At 38.5% G+C, this 25273-nt stretch overlaps 1 protein-coding gene across 1 annotated transcript in view; it reads left to right on the top strand.

Annotated features, from left to right (window-relative positions):
* Nucleotides 1–21287, top strand: part of LOC306862548 (gamma-aminobutyric acid receptor subunit alpha-3-like) — a 158285-nt gene extending 136998 nt beyond the window's left edge. The window contains exons 9-10 of the mRNA XM_079405404.1: nucleotides 7010–7215; nucleotides 17850–21287. Coding sequence (XP_079261530.1) covers nucleotides 7010–7215; nucleotides 17850–18188 — 545 coding nt within the window. The 3' untranslated portion in view covers nucleotides 18189–21287. The remainder of the gene's footprint in view (nucleotides 1–7009; nucleotides 7216–17849) is intronic.
* Nucleotides 21288–25273: the final 3986 nt, after the last annotated feature.

Raw genomic sequence — 25273 nt, 5'->3', positions numbered from 1 at the left:
ATCAAACACAGGTGATGAATATAACTAATTAACAAAACTAGGTCAGAAACTAAAACAGGAAGAACCAAATAAGGACAAAAAGGAAACTAAACAAACAGTTCTGTTACACAAATCACATGAGCCAATATTTTATTCACAATAGAACATAGATAAAATAACAAATGTTTAAACTGAGAAATTGTACAATATTATGGACAAAATGAGCTCCTTTCTAATTTGATGCTTGTTACAGGTCTCAAAAAAGTTTGCATTGGGGCAACAAAGGGCTGAAAAAGCAAAAAAAAATATATATATTAAATATTCAGCTGGGAGAGCATCTAGCAACTAATTAAGTTGACATCAGGTCTGTAACATGATTAGCTATAAAAGGGATGTATTAGAGAGGCAGAGTCTCGCAGAAATAAAGATGGGTAGAAGCTCTCCAATTTGTGAAAGACTGCTTAAAAAGATTGTTAATACTTTAAAAGCAACATTCCTCAACATCAAATTGCAAAGGCTTTGCAAATCTCATCATCTAACATCATCAAAAGATTCAGAGAAACTGGAGAAATCTCTGTGCGTAAGGGACAAGGCCGAAGACCTTTGTTGGATGCCTGTGGTCTTCGGGTCCTCAGATGACACTGCATCACTCTTTGGCATGATTCTGTCATTGGCATTACTAAATGGGCACAGGAATACTTCCAGAAACCACTGTCGGTAAAGACAATCCGTCGTGCCATCTGCAGATGCCAACTAAAGCTCTATCATGCAAAAAGGAAGCCATATTTGAACATGGACCAAAGTTTCAAAGTGGAAAACTGTTCTATGGTCAGGGGAGTCCAAATTTTACATTCTTGTTTCCAGCTTGCATGTTTTGGAAGGCATTATGAATGCTGAAAGGTATATAAAGGTTTTAGAGCAACATATGCTCCCCTTTAGACGACGTGTATTTCAGTAGTACAATGCAAAACCACATATTGCAGCTATTACAACAACATGGCTTCATGGTAGAAGAGTCCAGGTGTTGAATTGGCCTGCCTGCAGTCCAGATCTTTCACCTATAGAGAACATTTGGCACGTCATTAAATAAAAAACATGTCAATGATGACCACAAACTCTTCAGCAGCTGGAAACCTATATCAGGCAAGAATGGGTCCAAATTCCAACACCAAAATTCCAGAAACACATAACCTCAATGCCCAGATGTTTTCCAACTGTTTTGAAAAGAATAGGAGATGCAACACCATGGTAAACATGCCCCCATCCCAACTATTTTGAGACCTGTAGCAGGCATCAAATTTGAAATGAGCTCATTTTGTGCATAAAATTTCTCAGCTTAAATATTTGTTATGTTATCTATGTTCTATTGTGAATAAAATATTGGCTCATGTAATTTGAAATTCTTTAAGTTTTCATTTTATTCAAATTTAAAAAACGTCCCAACATTTCCGGAATTCGGGTTGTATGTCATTGTGTTAAATAGAGAAATGTGCAAACTATGTTTGTCCCCAAAACATTACTTGCATATAGACAGCTGGCTTACTGACACTTAACCCTGCAAGACCATGCTGGTAAACCATCGTCACCAGCTCCATTTTGCTTGAACAGCATGGATTTGCTGGTCCACCACCTAGACCAGCACTATACCAGCATAAATCAGCCTGGACCAGCTAAGAATCCATGCTGGTTTATTCTGGATTTTTCAGCAGGGATGCTTCATCAGCACCCTGATCTGTGCAGTCCATGCCGAATTTAAATTAATGAATTAATCAATCAATCAATTTTGTCCAGTTTAGCCAAAATCACGTCAAACCGATTTGCACAGAAATAACTAAACAGGTTTTTTGCATTCACTACCAATCTCAGGAAATCCCTTTATAAAGCCCACTGTGTCTGTTTGTTGTCCTATCCTATGTTTGCATGGTAATCAGAAGCCATTCTTTCTAATGTGCATTTTTAGCTAAGAGGTTAATCATAAACTATGTTAATTGCAATAAACGAAAGTGCAATAAAAGCCCCTGGTCACACTTTATATTAGGTGACCTTAACTACTATGTACTTACATAAAAAAATAATTACAATGTACTTGGAATGGGTAAACCGTGTAATTATAAATGTAGTTATTTAAATTAATTACAGATATAACTACATACAGGTATTTTTAAAAATATAAGTGCAATGTAAAAACATGTATGTACACAATAAGTGCATTGTATCAAATGATTACTTTAAATGTAAGTACATAGTAGTTAAGGCCACCTAATATAAAGTGGGACCAAGCCCCCATACTTTGTGCTATACAACCTTTATTTTGCACCGTTTTTGTATATATTTCTTCATTGTGGTTACCTTTACTGAGATTTATGTAATGCTATTATGTATCAGTATACACTCCCAATATTAGAGAGCTGCTAAACTGTTTATCATTGTAATTTAAAGGGGTCATCGGATGCAAAATTCACTTTACAAGTTGTGTGATGGAAAAGTGTGTACATATCCATCCTATAATGATAAAAATCCACCCAGTAGTTTTGTTGTTGTTGTTGTTTTTTTAAATCCCTATTTAAAAAATCCCAAATCAGGCTCAAATGAGCCTGTTCTGAGATTCCTGTCAGAATGACATAGTTCTGCGCAGGCCGCTCCCACGATAGTTGATTGAGAAGATGGCCTTACCTTAGACCTGCCCTGAGTTTTGTTTTGTTGTTGGATGTAAATAAGAATATAGCAGTCGTCATTTACTCCTGAAATCTGAGCCACTGAAGATGCAGAGGATTAACGTTACTTTCGTTTTGAATGGAATGCATCGATCTGCCTAAATGCATCTATGTTCGTGCGAATCATTCGTGATCCAACTTCGTCTACAGAAGAAGTGAGTATATTAATCTTTACAAATCGCCTTTCCTAATGATGTGCTAGTTAGCCAGTTTTGCGGCTGAAGTTTACAGTCTGCTCCTCATCCCACAGAAGAGAGGGGTGGGGTCAGCAGAGCTCATTAGCATTTAAAGCAACATGGACTAAAAAACAGTTTGCTGAAAACAGAGCTGATTTTGACAGGATAAAAAGGTGTTTTTTTTTACCACCATTGAGAAATTTTAACCAAAGTATGTTATAGATTTTTCATTAAGACCCTAAAGAATCATATGAACTTGTGGAAAATGGGCATCTGATGACCCCTTTAAATGATAATAATAAAGATCTAGTCTTCTGTATACTATACTATTTAATGAGCAATGTTCCCTGAGGTCCTCAGCTTTGTCTGTGCTTAAAACCACTGTAGTTATGCTGGTAGGCTCCAATCGAGAGGTGCTAATGAGGTGTAGAGTGGACCCTTATTGATATTCCAAAAAGCTTGCACACCTATGTCTGCAGACGTGATGAAATGGCACGCAGCTCAGGCTGCTGGCTGGACATTGAAGTAATGGAGAGGCCAGGCTAGTAGACAACCAATTCTAAATGTAGTGTTTTCCAAGGTGCCCCGAGGTTGTAGTGTGTAGGTTTTCAAAGCCAGCTGCCCTGAGCGCTAAACCTCAGCAGCTTTAACCAATCTGCCATCTGCCCATAGATTTGGCAGTAATCATAAATGGCTGTTTTCTGCTGTAAATTATTTTTGCCACAGGAGTTAGTTCTTGCTGAGATGTTATCCACTCTTCCACCAAGGCACTTGCAAATTCTTGAACACATCTTGGGGTCCCACATGTTTGGGAGACAACTTGGTGTGCTACTGCAAGGATGAACACCTGATGTCTCCCTGTAGCATTGTCTTGGGCTTAGATTACAGACATGCTGTCACACTTTTGTATTCTCAAAATACGCATTTAATATCACCTCGTTTTCCAACGATTCTCAAATGAGTCGTTTGATGCAGTTCTAAGATTCGGTCTCTTTAACCCCTAGCCTACTCTGCTCTGATTGGTCAGATGTCCCAGTCTGTGATTGGTCTACCGCGTACAGCGCATGTCAGAAACAATATGCTTCTGTATTTTGAGCGTTCGATGTAAAATATAAACATCTATTATTTATCATACTTACAATTTGAGATTCAGTGGAGCCAGCTGGTCTGAATAAGTTGGGTACTGAGCCATCTTTCAAGAGCAAGCGTTTTGTTAATCCCGTGTTGAAGAGAAGCATTTGTCACTAAAATGACAGGAACACAAAAAATATTGGGGTTGTACTGTTGGAAAAAAAAGAATTTTAACTCCAGCATCATCTTTCAGAAGTGAAAATAAAATCATTTGACTTTCACAACATCTTGACATGAAACTGCTATGCTGCTGCTGCAGCAGAGCAAGTAAGGAGACTTCTGACTGCCAATACATCCACAACATGCTGTTGTGAACATGTAAGAAATACTGCTGCTGCACATATAACACATGAAAAAAACCCATAGTACACATCAGGGTTAATTTTGGCAGGCATTTTTTATTTAGTCTTAGTCTTTATCTTGAGACGAAAATGTTTCATAGTCTTAGTCACATTTTAGTTTTAGTCGACGAAAAGTCATTGCATTTTTGTCAACACCGCATTTAGGGTGGACTCTAATCAAAAAGCAGAAAGATGCCATAGAGAAACTAAATGTACCTGAACTATATTTGTTATCAAAGTGACATAGAAACAGGGTTCAAATATGTATGTTGATGTAATATTTGATTTTATTATTATAAAAAAAAAAAATCTGCTATATTTAGCATATCGCTGGGCTCCTATGCTTTCACAAATGTAGTTTTTTGCTTTTTTATTCTGGGGTTTGAAATTAAGATTTTGAATATAATGTATATGTATGTATGTGTGTGTGTGTGTGTGTGTGTGTGTATGTATATATATTAGATAATATTTACTTTTAGGATGCCAGGTTATTTGTTAAAAATCGGATGAATCTATGATATAAACACTTTTCAATATCTAAAGAATTATAAAACAAGGTTTCAGGATAATGACCTTGAAATTGGCCACTGTTCAAATTATGCACAGAAGAAAGCATCTCATCCACCCAACAAAGCCTGTGTCAGTATTCCTAGGCTGATGCATCATCTCACAAACATCGCTTTGAGACTGATATTTAATCAATAACTGGATAGCTGCCAGTTTCTCAGATCTCCTTTGATGGGTCTAACCTGACATTTCACTGATAATCCTGTTTTGTAATTTTCTTCACAGCTCCACAGTGTAATGTGTAATTTATGGTTTCGACATACCAGGCACATAATAGGCAACTGTCTCAGTTGTCTTGCAGAGACAATAGCAACTTGTGTGACATTCTTTCTAATGTTCCCATTGCTTTTCACTCCATTTCCAGATGGAGATAATGCCTAATGAAAAGTTTAATGAGAATCTTCTTTGCCATTCGACTTTTTGACACTCTACAGATCCTCATCAGCCGTAGATTTCAATTTAATTGTCAGCCACTGACATTTATGGGAGCAAACAGCGCTCAGTATTCATTTGAATAGCAGCCTCTTTTCAACAGCACACTATATATTGCACATTATATAGCTATGTTTTATTTATGTAGCACTCTTTATGTAGTTTTATTTGCACTGAAATCAGAATGCCCCCATGTAATAAAATACCAGTGTCTTCAATCTGCATTCTCTTCTAAGCCAGTGGGCAGTGACAGACAGAGAGACGATTGCATATCTTGCATCTATTCGGAGCCATTTGCTTTTTTGCTTTTTTTTTTATCATAAAATTAAATTTTGCTGAATGGAATGGTCATGATTTAATAGCACAACCATTTTTTTTTATTGCATTTACTACCCATTAGCAGTCTATTGCCAAATGGTGAGTAATTCCAAAAGATCAGATTTCACGAATCAAAAATCCATATGCACAATATGGCCTCTACTAAGATTGTTTATACACAAAATTGTACAAATGTTTATACCCAAAATTAAAAATACAGTATTATTTACATAAGGCTGAAGTACACATGACACAGTTTTGGTTCTTAGTTCATTTTAAGTCTCACTTGATGAATAACTTGCAGTTCAGTAAAAGTTCAAATCAGTTTATCTTTTTTTTCAATTGCTTACAATTTCTTAAACTATGACTCCTTTTCTCTAAATTCTACACACAAAAGATGCACACAGTATGCAAAACATCATGCATCTCTTGCAAAGGCAAACATGTCTTTTGAAACAATTTTAACTTATGAAAATGGGGTTTTTGTGTGACTCGACACAGGAACATCAAATGATTAGCCATATACACACCTGTAAAACACTACTACAGTATATTGTGTCTTTTGCTTGTTCAGTCTGCGGTGGAGATTGTGTGTGTGTGTAAGAAACATAAAAAACACCATCAACACCTGCAATGGTGTTTCTTATTTATCATATCTGACAAATGAATAAATTAGACAGCATGCCCGGTTAAAGAAGTCACCACTCATCACTGATATATGTTGCAGTCTAAGGCCCATAATAATTTATTATGAACGATATTGTGGTGTCAAAGCAACACATTGCCAGTGTTTACTCCCATTTCCTTTAAAAGCTTCCATCACTTATAAGGATGCTTCTTTTTGGCCTATGACACCTTGCGCATTGGCATGAATCCCAGTGCTGAAAGCTTTCATTTAGAGGTGAAATCAACTAAAACACTTCAAAAAGTAAAGTGGTACATATTATAAAAGCACCTGTCCTTGAAACTCTCACAAATGTTCAGTTAACTTTCTAATCACAGTTGATTGGATGTTTCGAGGCCATTTTATTTATTTATTTATTTATTTATTTATCTCTCCTCAAACTATGGTAGAACCCAGAATGGTTAAATGGATAGTGCTATCACCTCACAGCATGAATGATATGGCTCAAGACCTGTCTGTGTGGAGTTTGCATGTTGGCTTGGGTTTATTTACTTGATGTTTCATTTAAGGTGGCATAATTATTTCACATAATGTCTTAGTCTCTACTGGTTAGATACATTGGCTAAATCAACTAAAACAGCAACTGACATTGTAAAAAAAACTAATTCTCCACGTTTTCTGTTATCTTGTCCATGACATCTAACACTTAACCATTTCTGATTTTAGGTGTCACAACTGTCCTGACCATGACCACACTGAGCATAAGCGCCCGGAACTCACTTCCCAAGGTGGCCTATGCAACAGCTATGGACTGGTTTATGGCAGTGTGCTATGCTTTTGTCTTCTCGGCTCTTATTGAGTTTGCCACTGTCAACTACTTCACAAAGCGCAGCTGGGCCTGGGACGGTCAGAAGGAGGCCCAGGAGATGCGGGTAAGATCTGGTTCAATACACTAGAAGTAGGCTGTCACAATGCTGTGAAAGTACAGTAATACCTGTACAATTGTGTACACGTGAGTGCTTATATTCTATTATATTCTTGTGTACTTTTAGAGTGTTTCTCAGTGTGATCAATCACTGTTTAATTTTCCAGTATCGATTTTGTTTTTACAAAGTTACTCCCCACAATAAGCTATAAATATTCAGCATATAAATCCTAAACTAATGTGGGCTTTCTTGTTAGCAAGCTTGTCACTATTGTGGTTGTTCCTGTTCAATAAGTTTGAGGCTGCCAACCGTCTCTCTCTCGCTCTCCCCACTGCTTTTGCTTGCTCTTGATTATTGCCACCCTCTGTCCTGGCCCTGATAACCTCTGAAAAATTAAGTGCTCAGAGCTAATGGATGGGAATTGCCACAGAGAAAGCTCGGCGAGGTGCCGTATTGCTCACAATATGAGATATTGTACCTGTAAACCGGTAATATAAATTACTGTTTCGTACTGTTGTGCTTCTTCAAAACTGCTTCTTCATTAAATGTTCAATAGAATGGAAATTTTGTGTTTCTGAGGAAAGCATCGAGAGCAGCTGCAAAGTCTCTCACAAGACAGTGCAATCCAAATCTGATAACACATATAGACTTGGACATTGAAGTTAAAGTCGCTGTTAAAAATGTAGCAATGAAGCTAAAAAGTGACGTTTTCTGTTTAGAATAAAAGTTAATAAACATAATTTAGTTTAAAAGCATCTGCTAAATGTAAATATAGTTACATAAGTAATATAGGCCAATAGACAGGGATTGACACAAGTGGTAACCAAAATAAAAAATGCACTGGATAAATAACTAGTGGTCTTTTGACAGCCGATGCCGATATCTTGGAAAGCAGGGTGGCCGATATATTTGTATTTATTTTAATTAACATTTAAGAAATTTGAATCATTTGAAAATGGATTAAAAAATAAATTTGTAAAATAAACATATTTATACTTTAGATGACAAAGTATTTTTCACAAATAAATAAATATTTAATAAAAATATAATTAAAAAGGTAGTAAACACCGTAACCAACAGAGCACTCAGTATTCTGGGAAGTTTATGTACTTTGGGAATCATATTTAATGAAGACACACACACGTTTATACACGCACATATAGGCTACATACATACATACTGTACATACGCACGCACATACACACACACACACACACACACACACATACACACATATATATACAGTATGTTTACTGTAAGACCTGTAAGTCCCGTAACTCAATCAGGACATGCGCTAGGGCTTTCCTTACCGTAATATACCTAGAACACGGATTGCCATAAAAACTTATCAATGGCGGGGAAGCATTGTCTCTTAATTGATGAGATATCTCGTCAATGGTGGGGAAAGAGTTAATAGAGTTTAATTAAAGCAGTTGACACATATGCTTAAATTAAGAAAATGTCAATAAAAAAAATTACAAACTATTTTAGCACAATATTTGTAAACATTTGAAAGCAGAAAGTGTGTATTATCATCAGACTTAATTTGCCAAATGGATTCTGTCACCATATTGTGTTGCTGTGCTTCTGATCTCAGAAGCTTCTGATAATTGGTTATGTGCAACAGGCTCCACTACACTTCTGTATTGATGGGTAGGCCCTTGGCCTCTTGTGCCACTGGTACACCCAAAGGAAAGCTATTGGCTGCTTTAAGCCAGTTTAAAATTGCTCATCCTTTGAGATAGAAGAGAACTGAATGGCTATTTATAGCCCAAAAGAGAATGATCGAAAACAGAAGAAAGCACACAACTGAAAGATAAATTGAAAACACTAGTGTCTTTGGCTAAAGAAAAAGCAAAAAACGGATTTGTTATTGTTAAAAAAGAAAGAAAAGAAAAAAAAGAGCAGCACAAGCAACAGAGACAATCAGGAAGATTAGAGGAACAAGAAATGGGTTGGTATTGAACATTGATGAGAAACTGAATTGTTGAGATCTCATCTCATTTGCTTTACCGCAAGGGTTAGGGGGGTCACATGGTCACTGCTGAGCAAGTGGTGGGATTGCAAGAACGTGAGAGGTGACTAACTGCAGACATTATCTAACAGAACTCGCTTTATACTGGATACTGGTTACTGTACTCATTCCTCACTGTAATTCGGATCGAGTTGGACACTGACCTTGGTGCTCTCTGAGGTTCAATTGTCTTTGGAGCACAGACTGGCATTACAGATTGGGGTTGGTGTGATTTACCTTAGTGGAGAGAAGGTCCTGCACCGGGCGTTTGCTCTTTTAAAGTCTCACCACTGTTGACAGTCGCTCTCAATGTTTGCTGATAAGAGTAGTAGTAACATCTGATTGCATGATATGACTACTGTAGCAAATTTAAAAATAAATAATGAAAAAAAAAACACCCAGACAACTACTCGTAACACAATAGCATTGTTGCACAAATGGATGAGTAAATTATGACAGATTTGTTTTCATTTTATTAATTGATCTTAGATCGTTGTGGGGTGATAAGCCAAGAATCCTTGTGCCATGGGAAATTCCAATATGACTGTTGCAGCTATGCTAATGCTTAACCTAGTTTCAGAGTATATTTGTACAAGTATATGTGCAGGGAAGTGGAACAATAATGCAGCTGCTGACAGACAGGATGTAACACAGAGGCCCGAAACAACAAAATATCTCAGGGTTACGTATGTTACCTGGTTCCCTGAGATGTGTCATGATGCTGATGCTATGAGAACACATTCAGTGTTTGCTGGTGTCTGAAGCATGTGTAAAAACATAGCAACACATCACCAAGGAAGGAAGGTGTCTGTGCATGAAGTTGATCAAGTGGACTGTGTTTCCCTGCCTCGCCCAATCAGATTGTTGTGTAATAAATACCGCCCAAATGATTGTCCTCAGAAAATAATCAGTAATCTCATGTGTGCCTCCTTTGGAGTTTCTCAACCATTTATTTCCAAGACTAAACAGGTCTGTAAAATTATTTTATGTCAACACTTTGCCATTTGTTTCTGTTATTTCTTCCAAGTAATTTGAAGAGAAATATCCATAACAAAGCTGGTACTTCAATTAATCAAAGAATAATAACATATTCTCCTGGGCAAAGGCACTCCAATCATATTCCAATTAGACCATTTGAAAGTTTCAGTTTTTGAATTTTCTGATTAGTTTTATAAATCAAAAGGGAATTCTTAGGTGGAACATCATAATATATTAGACAAGATAGTGTTTATTTCCATTTCTGGCCAAACCATAAAGCTGCACTGCTTTGCAGTGATATTACAGTCAGTGACCGTCAAAACACTTAGAAATGAAGATGACAGAAATAGGTATTAAATGGCAAATTAAATATTTAACCTTGCTCAGTTATATCTTGGAAAGTATTACATTCTTTCAAGATATGACTTCCTTGAGGTTTGCTGAGGTTGGAGTTCTCCACATAATTACAATTGACCATTGCATATTACTATCTCAGTATATGAAAATGTTATAATTACCCAATGACTGCTTATGTTGTTAGATATTACAGATATCATCAGAATTATTTTCAGCTGCTCCAGTAGCCTAGCAGATGAGGTCTCCACATGAGGAGTTTAGTAGATGCACGCTGAAATTGAGGATATTACTTTGCACAGCAGGACTCCAGAGTCGTTCTCCTTTAATCTGAGTATGTCCTCAGGAAAAAAAACAGAGATATCGTCAGAACAGAAAAGAATATATATCGCATTTGGATAATTTATGAAGCGCGTGGTTTCATACATTCTCCAGACCACTTGTCCTGTCTAGGGGATGCTGGAGCCTATCCCAGGGACTTTGTGAAGCCTATAGTTGTATGATATAAAAAGGCTTTTAATGTAATACTCACCCTCACTTTTGTCACTTTTGCATTAGGTTATGGAAATGCAGCAGCCATTGTCATTTCTCTGATGAGGCAGGAATTCTTTGTTGGAGAAAGGAGCCACAGAGGAAGTGTCTCCTTTCCCGAAGGAATCCAGATTGTACAGCTGGTATTTTCTGGTGCCAAAAAAGGACCACGGTTTGTGCCCAGTCCTGAATTTCATGTTTAGGACACGCAGTCTCAGAATGTTGATGCTGTATTGGTCAGTATTGGCTCTTAACTATTAATCTGAAAAAGGCATATTTCATTTTCAGAGCAGTAATTCCCAACCACATTTCCATGATTGACTATCAGGGATAAAGCAAAAAAATCTGATTAGTAGGCTCACATAATGACAAAAACACTTTCCTTTTTTCTCAATGTTTTATTGTCATCTTCAGTATTTATTATTGTATGTGCCAATAAATTTAATTTTTATACTTTTATTACCGGATATTGAATTTTTTTTTACAAAAAAATACATTTTTATCTATGTTGATATTTAATTGCATTTTTTATTATTTATTCAGTTACAATTTATAGTCACTTTGGAACATTTTGCACAACTGAAATGATCAAAACTGCAACTTAAACCTCCACATCATCTAGTTAAGTTATGAAAGTAATTTGTAATTCTTTTGAATAAATTGTGATGGGTTCTATGTTATATTAAAAAAAAAAATTAAAATCTAAGCTAGCGCATTGCATAAGTCATTAAAAGCAAAATAGTTTTAGCAGTTGTCATTTGATGAATTGCTCTCAGGAGAATCTTGATTATAATTTGTTAACAGACCAACAGTAAATGTGAATCCTGTTCAATCTCTTGCAATTGATACAGTTTTGTGCACTGTTGAAATTGAAATATGGGATACAGAAAAAGTACAGATGTGCATTTTCTGTAACTGTCATCAAAACTGTAGCCATAGTTTACATTAGGGAATACTGACAGAGTACACTATTGACAAGATAAACATCTTGTTTGTGAACAATGACACGAGGATTTGTCATTCTGATGGCACTGATACATTCACTGATAAATTACTTACTTTTGAGAAATGATCTAAGGATTTTGAGCAAGTTACAGGCTTTTGCAGGCAATCCATTGTGGGTTGCTGTTTGTACAAACTGTTTTGCGAAATCCACTTGTTGAAACCATGCACCAAAGCAATTAACAAAAACGCAGTTACTTTGGTAATTTTGTTTGTTATATCCCTCCGTTATTTTATGCTCTTAATTTCAGTTATCGCCTGAACTTCATAAGTGATTAGGTTGAATTACTAAAATTGATCTTGTTTTTTCTACATGTACTTTGTTTGCTATTTCATGCAGTAGAGTGCATAATTTACTTTCAATTAAATCTTTCTTTTTAAAGCTTCGAGGCATGTTTACAATTCAGAGAATCATCTCTCTTGCTCGCTCTTTCTCTCGCTCTGTACTTTGTCGATCACATACTAATTCTCTTCTAAGTATTTTCTCTGTGAGCTCTGGGAGCTTATCTTGCCAATACTCAATGCAAATGAGACCTAAGCTAAAAGTAACAGTTGTATCAGTGTGGGTCATGATGGGCTTGTAGTTGGGATCCTTTACTAATGCTGACATAAGCCGAGACTGTGATTTTGAAACTCAGGTGCTGGTGTAGTAGCAGGGATCGATGGCCTGTGATTGGGAAGCAGCATGCAGCAGTCCCTACTGTGAGATCCCTAGCACAGATATTGGTATCAGAAAACAGGGCCAACAGCCTGGCATCTCCCAGTGCAGAACTCTGAGCTGAGCATTTTCTGTTTTTGTTGGCGTCAGTAGTTCCTGTGCTCTTCTTGTAGCACAATGCATCATAGTTTCTACATTAATTTATTTGCTTTTTTTTACTGGCTTGTCATTCCTGGTAAAAACTTGTGACACTATGTGCAACGAAGATGAATATTTACACTCTGGGGTGGTCAATACACAAGCACGTTTAGTAACCAGGGCCGGCAATGGCGGTACACAAGGGGATTGAGTGCAGGGAGTGAATTTCGAAAGGGAGGGGAGGCATTCAAATTCAAACTGATTCTATTGTCTTGGGTTAATGAAGAGGATTTCTATCATTGATCTACTCAATACTCTGTGAAAGTTATGCAAGTTTCAGACATACAGGTACATCTAAAAAAAAATTGAATATTGTGAAAAAGGTCAATATTTTTTGTCACTCATTTCAGAAAGTGAAACCCATATATTATATAGATTCATTACACATAGAGTGAAATATTTCAAGCCTGTATTTCTTGAAATTTTGATTATTATGGCTTACAGATAATGAAAACCCAAAATTCAGTGTCTCAGAACTTTAGAATATTACATAAGATCAATAAAAAAAGGATATTTTAAACAGAAATGTCAGGCTTCTGAAAAGTATGTTCATTTCTATGCACTCAATAGTTGGTTGGGCCTCCTTTTGCATGAATTACTGCATCAGTGCGGCGTGGCATGGAGGTGATCAGCCTGTGGCACTTCTCAGGTGTAATGGAAGCCCAGGTTGCTTTGATAGCGGCCTTCAGGTCATCTGCATTGTTGGGTCTGGTGTCTCTCATCTTCCTCTTGACAATACCGTTCAGGTCAGCCGAGTTTACTGGCCAATCAAGCACAGTAACACCATAGTCACTGAACCAGCTTTTGGTACCTTTGGCAGTGTGGGCAGGTGCCAAGTCCTGCTGGAAAATAAAATCAGCATCTCCATAAAGCTTGTCAGCAGAAGGAAGCATGAAGTGCTCTAAAATCTCCTGGTAGACGGCTGCATTGACTGTGGACTTCAGAAAACACAGTGGACCAACACCAGCAGATGACATGGCTGCCCAAATCATCACTGACTGTTGAAACTTCACACTGGACTTCAAGCAACATGGATTCTGTGCCTCTCCACTCTTCCTCCAGACTCTGGGACCTTGATTTCCAAATGAAATGCAAAATTTACTTTCATCTGAAAAGAGGACTTTGGACCAATGAGCAACAGTCCAGTTCTTTTTCTCCACAGTCCATGTAAGATGCTTCTGACGTTGTCTCTGGTTCAGAAGTGGCTTGGTAGCCCTTTTCCTGAGGATGTCTGAGCGTGGTGACTCTTGATGCACTGACTCCAGCTTCAGTCCACTCCTTGTGAAGTTTTCCCAAGTGTTTGAATCAGCTTTGCTTGACAGTATTCTCAAGCGTGCAGTCATCCCTGTTGCTTGTGCACCTTTTCCTATCCAAATTCTTCCTTCCAGTCAACTTTGCATTTAATATGCTTTGATACAGCACTCTGTGAACATCCACCCCTTTCAGTAATGACCCTCTGTGACTTACCCTCTTTCTGGAGGGCGTCAATGTTCGTCTTCTGGATCATTGCCAAGTCATCAGTCTTCTCCATTATTGTTGTTTCAAAGAACAAGAGATACCCGGAATTTATACTGTAGGGATGGTCATTAATTGAAACTCAAACGTAAATATTCTAATATTCTGAGATACTGATTTTTGACTTTCATGAACTGTAAGCTCTAATCATCAAAATAAAACAAAACAAAAAAACTTTTGAAATGTTTTACTTTACATGTAATGAATGTAAAATATATGAAAGTTTTACTTGAAAAATGAACTTTTTCACGATATTCAATTTTTTTTTTTAGATGTACCTGTAAATGTAGTGGGATGCATATAAGAGATGGATTATGAGAGATGGGAGATGGATTCATATTGTTTCTATTCTTTTACATGCTAGCAGACCAAGCAGTTACTTAGGTTAACTTAGGGATGCAGAGAAATTAATTATTTAATCATTATAATTAATTCTATATTATTGTACACAGCCTTTCTTTAAAAAAAAAAAAGGTCCGAAGCAACTTGCAAAAGTTTGAAAACCTGATTTAGAGGAGACTTTACATGTAAAAGAGTATCATTGAACAGTATGTAGTATTGTATATAGATATTTATTGGTTACACAGTAAAAAGCCTTGTCCTCAGCCACGTGCACCAATATTTATACATATATTGATACATATAGAACAGTTTAACACTAAACAGTGGCTTATTAGTAAACACCCAGAATACATTATTAACCACTTAAGAAATCTTTCAAAAATACCTTCATAACCACGTAGGACTGTGGCGGTGAGTTTTGTGCTGGTAAGCACCACTTTAATCTAGTGTATTCTTATAACTGTCAAATAAGCATATTTTGATAGCCCACTTCATCAAATCACTCCTGTCCTGTAAAGCTGACTCTGCATATTAAATCATAGATGATCACAGAGGATTACACTCCTGTTATCCACTGAGCCATATCAGCCTATTTTCTGAACAGTTGATAAGAGGTCTAACTAAAAGTGAAAATGTTTGCACATAGTTACTACGTAATGAGTAAGGATTACAGCGTCTGATAGCATTATATCAAATTCTATGTGCAGCAAAATCCTCAGTGTGTAGCCTAATGCCACTTTTGAAGATTCTAATTTTCTACTACTTATAAAGGAAGTGAAAATCTTTGAAACAAGCCATGAATCAGCTAATTGTGTGATTCTTATCAAGCCACTTTTGACTTTAGTTTACCCAAAATAACCAAACGTTCTTATATGATACTTTTATTTTAAGAACTTGACAGTTCCCAATATCATTCAACCTTAGTGTCTGGAAAAGAGTGATATTCTGCTAAATTTATCCTTTTGTGTGCCACTGAAGAAAGACAGTCATACAGATTTAAAATGACATGAGTCTTAGTTAAAAACATTGTTGTGGGTGAATTATTCCTTTAGAAGAATTTTGAAATACAAAATAACAGCAACATCATATGCAATGTGTATATAGAACATGCATGTAATAAAGGATTGTTGTGGTTAGACCACACTGGACAGCTTCTGTGTTTCTTATCGTGTAAGCCAACAGAGGCTCTGTTTGTTTACTGGCATACAATGTTTCCTGCTGTGCCATTCCTCCTATGATTGTGACTCAAGAATGAAGCCTGGTTAGATATTCCTATAGAGACCTGGAAGCTACAGCTTTTTTTTGTTTGTTTGTTTTTGTTTGGTTTTTTATCTAAAATTGCAGAAAGTTTTGTGTGCAGGGTAGGTTTAGGGTAAGGGGATCGAAAATACATATTGTACAGTATAAAAACCATTACACCTACGGGAAGTACACATAAAACATGGAAACCCAAATTTAATATTGGATAGTAATACCAATCAATTTTGACCTTGTGGGCACATTTTTTGGTCGCTTTGAGGAAAACAGCTTATAAATTATACAGAACTGTATACTGTATGTTTCCAGGGCTTATTTTCCTTATTGTGACTGCAACTCCTTCAACTGTGACTTATTTACAATACAGCCTCGAGTATCTTATTGCTTATATAAAACGGTTAACCGCACAATACAAATATTACAACCAAAAAATGTATGTATCTGTATGCTACTTTTTGAATTACATTCATTAAATGCTATCCATCTGCTAAAAAAGAGTGACAGTAAATGGCAAGAGAATGTTCCGGTGTAATGTGCCTCATCTTATGGAGCTCAAATAAAAACAGAGAATATGAGCTGTTCATCTCTTTTATTTTTTAACAGCACGTATGCTATTTTCTCACATATATACTGCTTATCTCTCAGCATGAGAAAATATCTGATCTCCCATGTAAGAAGACTTTTTTTGACGGGGTATCAGAATAAAGGACTGAAACTAACTGCTTTATATAGTTATTATATACAGTACATCAAAACTATGGTGTAATGCTACATCAGTGCAGAAAGCACCTGGTTAAACTGTGTGGATGCTTTATGAACACAATGCTTAATATCACACAAAAAAAGAGAAGTGTTTAGTGAATTTGCCCTTCACACTACAAAATGTTCTCAATAGCCCGTGGCCACCTTCTGTCATGGTGCAATGTAAAGCTTTGACTGTTTTGCATGTAACAAGCCTTTGCGATGGCTTTAAGAATCTCTTTGTTCTAATTTATGCATTAATGTATACCGTTGATGCAGACTGCTTGAAGCTATTTTCCTTTGTTTTTTGCAAAATCCCTGATCTTTTGTTTCGGGGCTGAGGAAGTCCCTGAGATGTTTCCCACATTCCCGCCTTGGACATTTAATCAAAGCACTTGTCAAAAGCATCAGCCTTTAGTCATAACAGTACTCAGATATTTGGACGTATATGGATGAACACGTCCTAATTTGTGCCGAAATGCACTGAAATTATAATAATCTGCTGTATCTTCCAAATTAAATATGGGAAATGCAATGTGTTAAATACATTTAGCACAAATTTAGTGGACATGTTTGTACCAGTGCACCTGATTATATAATTATTTGAGTAAAATGAGTGCTAAAACTATGCAAGTGGTATTATAAATTATTCTTAGTGCATTATCTGTTGTGCATGCTATATTCTCACTTAATATCGTAATATTTTTGTTTATACAGTATTGCAGATGAATTTGTTTGCCAAGCTGTCATTACATTAAATATGACATCAGCACAATGAATAAACTGAACTTACCTTTAAGATTAGATACGTTATCATGAATACATAGGTTTTTTTTTCTTACACTGAATGTATTTCCCACTTCTATAAAGAAAAAATATATATTTAAGTAGATAAATGGTGCATACATTACTCAAAATATTTGTCAGTAAGGGAAAACAGGGATTTACTAGAGAGTCCATTAGTAAAATGAATGTTTCACTTTTGCTCAAGATTATTTTTTTTTGTTTTTTTTATTATTGCTCTAATTTTTCCTTTTGACTCTTCCACAGAGGCGAGAGTCGGCTTCCTTCTCCAAGAAGACCAACAACACTTTCAACATTGTGGGAACCACCTACAGCATGAGCGTAGCCAAAGATCCCGGATTGACAACCGTCTCCAAGAGCTCTACATCCACCTCCACCCCATCCCAGCCGGTCCGAGAGATCCGGCTGCCCAAAATGGATGGTGAATATGTGCCAGAGGGAAGAAAGTCATACAATCGCGTCAGCAAAGTGGACAAGATCTCTCGTATTATCTTTCCAGTGCTCTTCTTCATCTTCAACCTGGGTTACTGGGCCACTTACGTCAACAGAAAGCCGACCATCAACCGATCCAGCCCACAGAAATGAACATGGAAACCGATAACAAATAAACAAACTGCCAGTCCAGTCTTAATCAGCAACATGATGCTACTGCTACTGTGTTCGTTTTCATTTTTTAAGCAACCATGTAGATACACAATAGTTTTTTTGTTTGTTTGTTGTTGTTTTTTTCAAATTTGTATGTGCCATGTGTTGCATGAGTAAAGTATGACAGTATTGCTGGTCTTGTACGGACGTCCATTATTTACCCACTAAATCCACTCCACACACTGTGTTTCATTAGAAGAAAAAAATCAGTCACCATTGGCTTTCAGTCGCCATTGGCGAGAACCTGTAGCCTTTCAGCAGCGATGTCCGTAGGTGCATCATTACTAACTGTCTGTTCTTGACTCTTTATTATATCAGTAGTGTCATCTAGATATGTGTTTACATCCCCATGGGTCTATCAGTGCATCTTTCGTCCAGTGACTCTTATTGTTTAAACAGCCTGAGCAGGCTCCAAAATAAAGAAACTGTGTGCCTTTTTAATCACTCGCTGTAGAGATGAATAGTTTGGCACATGCTGACATTGTCTTCAAGCTTACGCCTGCCTAAAGAAAACGTCAGTGTTGATTGAACTCTCACAGGATGGTATTAAACGCAGAGCTGTCCTGCATGCGAGTTGATTTAGTGCTGACGGCCGACTGTAAGGCACTGGGCCAGACAACGATTCGTTGTTTGAGGCCAATATAAACAGTGAGGATCAGACCCTCATCTGAGGATCTGAAATGCTATGAAACATTTCAGCTGTGAAGAATATAAAGACCAGATTTAGATTTGGGCCAGTGCCACACAGGAGGAACATGCATTTCCATTACCTCACGCTGAAGTGTTGGTGGTTTTGGTAGATCATTGATTTTTTTTTTTGTGTGTGTGTTTTGAACAACACAGTATTCATGTTTGTGAATGCACTATTTTTTATTAATAATGATATTTTGGCAATTGCACGCCAATTTCATAGTTTCATAGTTCCTGTCTGGAAACTTTCATGCAAAATGTAGTTGTAGTTTTTAGTTTAAGCATATATTTAAGATAATATGAGAACATGCACTCAACATGGAAGAGTGCATATTTATGTGCTGTTATCTCCATTGTTCCCTTATGATTTTATTTCTTTCTCATAGTGTGTTAAATTTTATTATGCATCTCGTTTTAGAAAAACAATCTTTTTGCATTCACTTAGAAAGTGCCAGGTTTACATATGAATTTAAAAAGAGACATTTTTGTAGATAAACTAAAAAGTTGCGTAAAGTATGTACTTATGTGACAGCAAGCTATATTAAGCAAAAAAACATTACCTTTGCCATTTTCTTCAATTCATTTCATGAACAGTGTACATTAACTTTTTTTTTACAATTGCTAGGACTGAATTCTCAATACTTAGGTCACTTTTTCTACACTCTTCACACAAGTCTCATAACCAGCTTTCCGCCTGTTACATAAGCAAATTTCACATCCAAAATGCAGTAAAACTAAAATGCATCATGCATGTCTCAAATAATTTAATTTTTCCATAACTCTTTCAAAGGTTGTCATCCAACCAACACACTTTGTCACTCATTGTAAAAACACAATGTCCACGTTTACAGTTTTTTAGTATTGTATTTTGCACCAAAGCAATGAAAAAATGATCCACGTTTGAGCCCACAGACTGCTGTTGTGCTCACTGTGTAAAGAGTTATAAAGAAAAGTAACCTAAGTATGGAGAAATGAATCCTAGCGATTGCATATTTATAAAAAAAATTATAATGTAACGTGGCTGTTGATCAGTAGCTTCAGACACAAGATATTACATTTTTTACGTTTTAATCTGTGGATTTATTAGTGAATGAATAGATAGAACTCATGTTTATTTTAATATTCTAAAAAATAATAAGATTGTTTTTCTCATACATTAGGATGTGTTAAAAATAAATGAATGCATGACAATCTACCCATTAGTTACATCACCAAGTATGCAGTTGTGTTATCTTTCTGAAGGAGGCTTTATGTTTTTGTATCTCATAATGGCCCTTCAAATAGCCATATACAGTATCTGGAGTGCATATCCATAGGCTCCTTACATCTCATCTGAGCTATAGTAGGGCTAGATCAACTGATGTTGGTATTGATTGTTGACACAAATAGAACAAATCATAAATAAAACCACATGTAAGAAGTATATTTATATAGGAATTTAAATCTATGTATGCTAGCTACATATCTGATAGCATACACGATCTATGTTTTTTACAGTACACAGTATAACCCTTATAGCATCAGTACAAATGTGCAAAAACAACATCGGCTATAGCTAACCCAGATGGCACACGTACATATCTTAAGACGTCTTAAAGAGTTGTTCATTTGGAAAACATCTAACATCTGCTAAACATCTTCTATAAAGCCAGATTCTAAATCATAAACATCTTAAATCAACTGTATATACGTTATATACAGTTGCTTTGAGGACATGTGTAAATGTCTAAAGATGTATGACAGATGAGCAAACTGAAAAAAAATAGATCTTCCAGGTGAAAATCTGCACATTAAATAACGTCTCCATGATGTATTCTACGTGTGCTATCAGGGTAGTGGCATAATAGTTTACTCAAATGTAAGAACAAGTAAAAGTTGTAAAGTTTTGTAGATGTTGTCAGCCCACTTGAAATAGGATACTTGGGAAACGTAGTCGTGTTGATTACCATAAGCATTACTTCTGTAAACTTTGTCGGCATTCTTGTCTAATTTGTGCGACATCTGGCTTTTCACGTGCAAATGAAGGATAGTATCAGTGAAATTTTAATGTTCAAGACGGTGACAGTAAAATGCACTGTAGAAATTGGTAAAGTTATCGCTGATGAAAACTATCCAAAATGTTGCTGCTTAAACTATTGCTTTAAAGCTTGATTACATTTGAAGTCCCCCCTTGTGTGTTTTTCAGATCTAAAATTTCTGGATCACATTGAATGGTTAGCATCTTGGCTACTAACACTAGCTTTGCTAGATATACGACCTTGTGTGCAATTCTCTAAATGTTTAATGTACAATCTGATGTACAATCTGCCAGGCTCTCTGTATATACTGTATTAAAAAAAATGAATCCAGCAATTTTCTGCATGTCCCAAAGCATCTGACACAACCTTGTGGTTAGTGGAGCTGGTAAACGTAATCGTATTGAGTTTTCTGTTTCTTTTCACAATTGTCTGGGTTTCATATGCGATTTGTTCTTTACAAAATGCCTTATTCTTGTTATGGTATGAGAAACTGCAGTAGGAAAGCTCAAGGACATCATACAGTAGGTACACATTTCAGGCTTCCATTATTGTAATAGTATAAGATGAACATTATCTTCTAAGGACAGTGTTTTTTTTTTGGATGACATCAATTTTGTCCCTCTTGGTGGTTCGTCACTTCATTCTTGTTGTACTCATGCTACACATGCTAGATATTTTATGTCGTATTACACTGTGATTCAATACCAAAAGGTTGATAGAACAAGGACATAGGTGACATACAGTAGGCTGTGTCATAGGGAATGACTGAAATCCCACTAAATATTGTTAGGGCACCACTTTTTGACTTGTAATTTTAGTCACCTTGAATGCAGAAAACTGCTTTCTCTGGCATACCGATTCGATGTCCTCTCTATCAGTGCATTTTTGAGATAAACAGTCTTCTACTGTCTCATAGTTACTAAGATGTGCATCATGGATATATGTTTGCAATAAAAGTCATACCGTAACTGTCAGTGCAGAAAAGAAAGTCAAAATTCGTCTGTGCTGGAGAACAAGTGAATTGATGAAGCTGCCTGCCTCAAAACAAACTGCTATGTTTACGACTATGTGACTGCCTCGGCCATGCAACATGATTATAGCCAAATTATAAGTTGTGCCAAATGACCTTTAAAGAAAAATGGATAATGCATAATGGTGGATGTATTTATATACATACATATAAACATACATACATATGTGTGTCGTTTACTTCGATATTGAGTTTCTTGCACAAAAATATCAAGGGAGCTTTTGTGATGGTGTCACGTATCCTGTGGGTGTGCCCTGGTTGGCCACCAGATGTCACTGTCTTGTCTGAGCACATGGGGTTGTGTTGTGATTGTTCCATGTGTTCCCCGGTTGATTGTTTGACCCCGCCCTCCTTGTTATTCCCTAATTGTCTCAGTGTGTACACCTGGTTCCTCCTTGTTTGTCTCCTTTAAATGATCCTGGTGTTTGCAGTCCTGTTCGGCCACGTTGTCTAATGTGATGTGCAGTAAGTCCTGTGTGTTTCTAGATCCTGATCGTTGTATTGCTTAGTCTGCCTGTTTTTCCCCTCGGGGGAATTTATGTTGTGTTTTTGTTTCTTTTATAATTAAACCACCATTTCCCTGCACTTGAGTTCTCGCTTCATTTCACTGCACGTATCATGACAGAACGTGGCCGACACTGAGAACTCAGCGGGGAATGGATCCACACCATCCTCCAGCCGCTAACGTGAGGAACCCTCGCTACTCACGGATCCTCCAGGTCAGGACGCTGCGATCCCTCCGTCAGAGGGGCACTGACGTGAGGAGATTTGCCCTGACGTTCTGTGAGGCAGCAGAGGGTTTGGGCTACAACGATGCGGCTCTCAAGGACTTTTTTAACCTGGCCCTGGAGGAGCCACTCGATGAGGAGTGGATGAGGGGGCTGGGCCGCTTGACTTTTGGGGAGTTTGTGGAGTTTTTGGCGCATCTCCAAGCGGCGGTGCCCACTCACAGCGCTCCCAAGGCGGCGGTGCCCGCTCACAGCGCTCCCGAGGCGGCGGTGCCCGCTCACAACGCTCCCGAGGCGGCGGTGCCCGCTCACAGCGCTCCCGAGGCGGCCGTGCCCGCTCACAGCGCTCCCGAGGCGGCCGTGCCCGCTCACAGCGCTCCCGAGGCGGCCGTGCCCGCTCACAGCGCTCCCGAGGCGGCCGTGCCCGCTCACAGCGCTCCCGAGGCGGCCGTGCCCGCTCACAGCGCTCCCGAGGCGGCGGTGCCCGCTCACAGCGCTCCCGAGGCGGCGGTGCCCGCTCTCAATCCCCTAGTGGTGGCCGAAGATGCCGCAGCGGCGCCCCGCTCCCGGAGACGGAGGAAGAGGCGGAGGAAGGCCTTCTCCGTCCCACAAGGCCAGGAGGCTACCCAGGAGCTCACTGCTGGCCAGGAGGTCGTGCCAGAGCCACCCAAGCTCCTCGCCCTGCCGGCGCCACCCAAGCTCCTCGCCCTGCCGGCGCCACCCAAGCTCCTCGCCCTGCCGGCGCCACCCAAGCTCCTCGCCCTGCCGGCGCCACCCAAGCTCCTCGCCCTGCCGGCGCCACCCAAGCTCCTCGCCCTGCCGGCGCCACCCAGACTCCTCGGCCTGCCGGCGCCACCCAAGCGCCTTGCCCTGCCGGCGCCACCCAGACTCCTTGCCCTGCCGGCGCCACCCGAGCGCCTTGCCCTGCCGGCGCCACACGAGCTCCTCGCCTTGCCGGCTCTACCCGAACTTCTCGCCCTGCAGGCTCCACTCGAGCTCCCTACCCTGCCAGAGGCCGTTCCTGAGCTCACTGTCTGCCCTGTCACGGCCACAGAGGCCGTTTCTGAACTGACTGTCTGCCCTGTCACGGCCACAGAGGCCGTTCGTAAACTCACTGCCTGGCTTGTCCCTCCGGCCCCACCCTGGCCGTGCGCTGGGGTTCCTGTTGGGCCGGAAACCCCCTGGTCCGTCCCTCCGGATCTGTTCTGGTCTCCTGCTCTGCCTTGGTCTGCGGGCCCCCTGCCTCTGCACGGGCCTGGCCCACCATCCCTCCCCCTGATCCGTCTCTTGCCCACCTCCCTTCTTGACATTTTGTATTTTCATTTTTCATGTTTTTGTGTCGTCTTAGTGTTGCAGATGGAGCATCTGGGAGCTGCTCCTTTGTTGGGGGGTAGTGTCACGTATCCTGTGGGTGTGCCCTGGTTGGCCACCAGATGTCACTGTCTTGTCTGAGCACATGGGGTTGTGTTGTGATTGTTCCATGTGTTCCCCGGTTGATTGTTTGACCCCGCCCTCCTTGTTATTCCCTAATTGTCTCAGTGTGTACACCTGGTTCCTCCTTGTTTGTCTCCTTTAAATGATCCTGGTGTTTGCAGTCCTGTTCGGCCACGTTGTCTAATGTGATGTGCAGTAAGTCCTGTGTGTTTCTAGATCCTGATCGTTGTATTGCTTAGTCTGCCTGTTTTTCCCCTCGGGGGAATTTATGTTGTGTTTTTGTTTCTTTTATAATTAAACCACCATTTCCCTGCACTTGAGTTCTCGCTTCATTTCACTGCACGTATCATGACAGATGGGTCGATTTAAGAAACAATGTTTTTTGCATTTTTTATTTAAATGTTTGCAGTTGTTGTAAAGAAAGGTTGTTGTTCTGCCACATCTTAATTAAACTGTTCAAAACTCTACACAAATATGTAAACATGATCACTTCTAGTTGTGCAAGTGTGATGCATATCAGTGCAATGCAATCCATAATACAATGCTAGTATCTGTCCTATTCTCAACATTGCCACAAGAGGCGCTAGATAGTGGGCTTTAATGTAAACTGTCTTCAGCTCTTTTTTTTTTTTAAATAGCTAACTGAATAATATCCTGTTTGGTTTAAGGCACATTTAAAGATAGCACCCCCTTTGAGTATTAGGTTATCATCAAATATAACGCAAGAATGCATTTACAAATTTATGTAAAATATGGTTGTAAGGTTTCTTGTGCACTTTGCTGCCCTTACAACCCTCTTGCTTACGTGTTTGGTCAGCCTAGCTAGGACGTTCTGCAGCTTATTCTGTTGGTTGGTTCTGGGTTTGAGACCAAACAATAAGCATTGCATATTATATACTGAGAAGAAAGATATCCATTTTACTTTATCAAGCTCCTAATGAACTTGACTTACTCTGTAACATGCATGTTGCAATAGATTTCAAGTGGAACTGTTGTCAAACACAACTGAAACCCAAGTTTCTTCAGTGAACCCTGGGTAATTACATATAATTGTGAGGTTATGTACTTGGCTTAAGATTTATGTGAGGTATATAAAATGTATGGACTTTAATATTTGCAGTGTCT

Source organism: Barbus barbus (genome assembly GCF_936440315.1).
Source record: "Barbus barbus genome assembly, chromosome: 43".
Classification (NCBI taxonomy): domain Eukaryota; kingdom Metazoa; phylum Chordata; class Actinopteri; order Cypriniformes; family Cyprinidae; genus Barbus; species Barbus barbus.
Note: the sequence above shows the minus strand (reverse complement) of the source record. Positions and strands in the feature narration are given on the sequence as shown.